The sequence below is a fragment of the Morone saxatilis genome, unplaced genomic scaffold (genome assembly GCF_004916995.1).
Source record: "Morone saxatilis isolate NCDOM2014 unplaced genomic scaffold, NCSU_SB_2.0 Contig1, whole genome shotgun sequence".
In the NCBI taxonomy this organism is placed as follows: Eukaryota; Metazoa; Chordata; class Actinopteri; family Moronidae; genus Morone; species Morone saxatilis.
In genome coordinates, this window is record NW_023339651.1 from 17234689 (window position 1) to 17237809 (window position 3121).

At 41.7% G+C, this 3121-nt stretch overlaps 1 protein-coding gene across 1 annotated transcript in view; it reads left to right on the forward strand.

The window, feature by feature from the left end:
- Window positions 1-262: 262 nt before the first annotated feature.
- Window positions 263-3121, forward strand: part of cacna1g (calcium channel, voltage-dependent, T type, alpha 1G subunit) — a 155722-nt gene continuing 152863 nt past the window's right edge. The window contains exon 1 of the mRNA XM_035670064.1: window positions 263-355. Coding sequence (XP_035525957.1) covers window positions 263-355 — 93 coding nt within the window. The remainder of the gene's footprint in view (window positions 356-3121) is intronic.

Here is a 3121-nt window from a genome sequence, read left to right on the forward strand (position 1 = left end):
ATCAGCCACAGGTGGGCCTTCTCACTTCCCAGAGTCCTCGGTGGCTCATTTTTCCTCTCAAAAACATTTTTTGATAGGAGTAGAAGAGATAAACGTGCATCACTTTGTCAGAAGAGTTTATACATTTGAATGGGATAATGAGGTCACTGGAGAAAGCCTAGTTTTTACTGCAAGTTCTTGTCATTGGTTTACAAGCTGGTGCTATGTGTCTGTCTGTTATATTCCTTAACTGCTGCTCTCTACATGGTTCGAACGAGCGTCCATGCTGGTGATCCTGCTGAACTGTGTGACACTGGGCATGTTTCATCCCTGTGACGACATCTCCTGCAAGTCTGAGAGGTGCAAGATCCTGCAGGTAAGACAGTGTTTTCTTTTCACACTTTGTTTCATGCAAAAAAGTCACAAAATTCAAAATATTATTTCCCAAAAGCAGTGGAGACATCTGCCTAAGGGTCTAGCTCTCTTTTTTATTGTTTTTCTGGCACCTTTAATGTTAACAGGTGATTTCATCTATGAATGTCTTCCAGGAGTCTGAAAATGTGCACTATGATGGCCAGCTTTTCATTCTACCTTTGAGCATGGCCACTCAAAACAGCTGCAAATGCTTGATTTGTAGTCTGACTTGTTGGGTCGAGCTCCAAAAATGCTGCTGTGTCTTTTTATGAGACCGTCCCGGAGTGGTAGACGCCTTCATCTTTCAAACCTTCCACCCCCAGTTTATAACTATAGTGTGTTAGTAGTCATTTAGTAAGTTAGTTGGCTCTGTTTCACCAGTGAGACATAGCTGGTAACATAGCATGAAGCAGAAGTACTGTTGCTATGGTTACCTGAAGTTTGAAGTCTTTTTTCCAAACGGTGATTTAACTGTTGATTGGAACTATGTTCGAGGTGTCCCGTGCACCCAGAGACACGACAGTAGGGGACATGTATCACTGGCATCCATTTATCTACCTTGATCTTTATTTAATAAGACAAGTACAACGCAGTGAAAGACCTTCCAGTGGGACGGGCAAAAAGACAAACACACATTACAGAAGCAACATTCACTCACACAGATGTGTCACGAGGAGATAAGGACAACAAATGCAGAGCAATGGCTGGAAAACACCACACATTACAGCACGGCAAGAGCAGCACAGTTTGTATGGCAGATTATGAGACAACACAAGCCTTATTCAAACACAGCAGAACAGATGGCAGAGAGCAGGGACACTGGAACACTGCGAGATATGGGTTCGGTTTTCTAAACCAGTGCCTTTGATAGAGATCTAGTGAAACAATATTTTCCAGCATTTCTGGCCTTTGGAGCTCACTCCATTTGCATGATCTCAGATGGAAAATAAACAACGGAATTGTGTGAAGGCGTTGCCATTAATTTATTGACCTTCCTTTACCCAGCAAACACTAATGGAGGAGCTTTGTTGTTCATGTTGAGGATAGAAAAGACATTTTTCCTGCTCTGGATGAGTGAATCAAGCGGCGCGGTAGAATAGATGTGTGTTATCTGGCCCGGTTCATCTTGTGCACTGAAGGGATAATGTGCTTGCAAAGTGGTTCCAAATAGATTGAATCAGAACACAGTCCTCTTATTTTCTTGTCCACTGACTCAGTGAAATTGAGCGGTTTTATTCCAAAATGAGATATCTGTAATTTAAAAAATAGAGCCCTACTGCGAGTATATGCTTTCTGATATTAAAGTCAATTTACTGGGTAAGACATTCGCTGATCTGAAGCTTTTTTTAAATGTAATTATACTTCCAGTTACTCTAAAAAAGGAAACACATAATTTTCTTGAATGAAATGTAAACATTAATTTGCAGAGGAAAAGAACGGAGAGGAAAGGAGATGAGAGGAGAGGAGAGGCGAGAGAGGAAAGAAAATATAGTAGTCCAGGTGATATGTGCTAAACTGGAGGCGATTTTTCATTTTCATTTCAGATCACCTGGACTAAAATGGAAAGGGAGGAAAGGAAAAGAAAGGAGAGGGATGAAAGGAAAGAACAGGAGAGGAGAGGGAAGGAAACAAAAGGAAAGGATGTGGAAGAAAATGAAATGAGTGGAAAGGGAAAAGAAGAGGAGGGAAAAAGAAATGAAAAGAAAGAAGATGAGAGGGAATAAAAAGAGAGGAGGGAAAAAGAAATGAAAAGAAAGGAGAGCGAAAGCAGAGGAGATGAAAAAAGAAGCACGAGGAGCAGAGGAGTGGAGCTTTTGAAGCTGCTGTTGCTAGGGCAGCCCGAGCCCATCCACTCCTTCCATCGCTGCGCTCAGGGATATGAGATGTGATTTAATTCAGTGGGTCTCCTTTCTGGAGCGCAGATGAATGTACAGCCTAGAGGTTAAATGCATTCTCATTAATTCCTCGCTTCCTCCACTCCAATCTCCCCCATCACTCTCCGCATTGATATGTTAAGAGGTCGTAAAGGCGCGTAACCTACACAGTCGCACACTCTTCTCTGTCTCTGATCCGTCTCACACTGTCTGGAACCGACTCCGGTTTTCTCACTATTTACACACTTTCACATCTCTGTCTTTCCCCTCTCGCTCACACTCTCACACTCTTGACATGCTGTCGCCTCAGTCCCCCCTATTACTTCTGAGCTTCTTCTTTTTTTAAAGAGAGCTCGGTTTGACTTCGCAGCCTGGAGTGAAACATCTACCTCAATATGTGATTTTCAAAGTGATTTTGATAGCGCAGTATAGTATAAAACAGAGAAATCAGGCCAATTGTTTCATTTAGTGTGTTTATTCTGTGCTGACAGAGCCTCAGCTAAAACAGAAATAGGACTTCTTTGTACTTGTTCTACTGAAAGAACGCATAAACAAATACATGTGACAGTCTCACTGCGGCAGAGTATGCAGAATCCGTGTGGTTGGTCTTTATTCCATCTTTAAAGCTTTAAACAAACTTTCAGTAGACAGCTAAAAGTTAGAGACGTCGCCATATTTTTTAATGTTGTACAAAACAGTGTAACGCTGGTTACTCCTAACTGCTAAATGTACTACAAGGAGTTTTTACCTGCTTATGAAACAGTCTTAATTGAATACTGATGCCTCTATATGACCACGCATTATAGGCTGTTTTTATGTAGTTATTCTCAATGCCTGCCACTAGGTAGGATTCA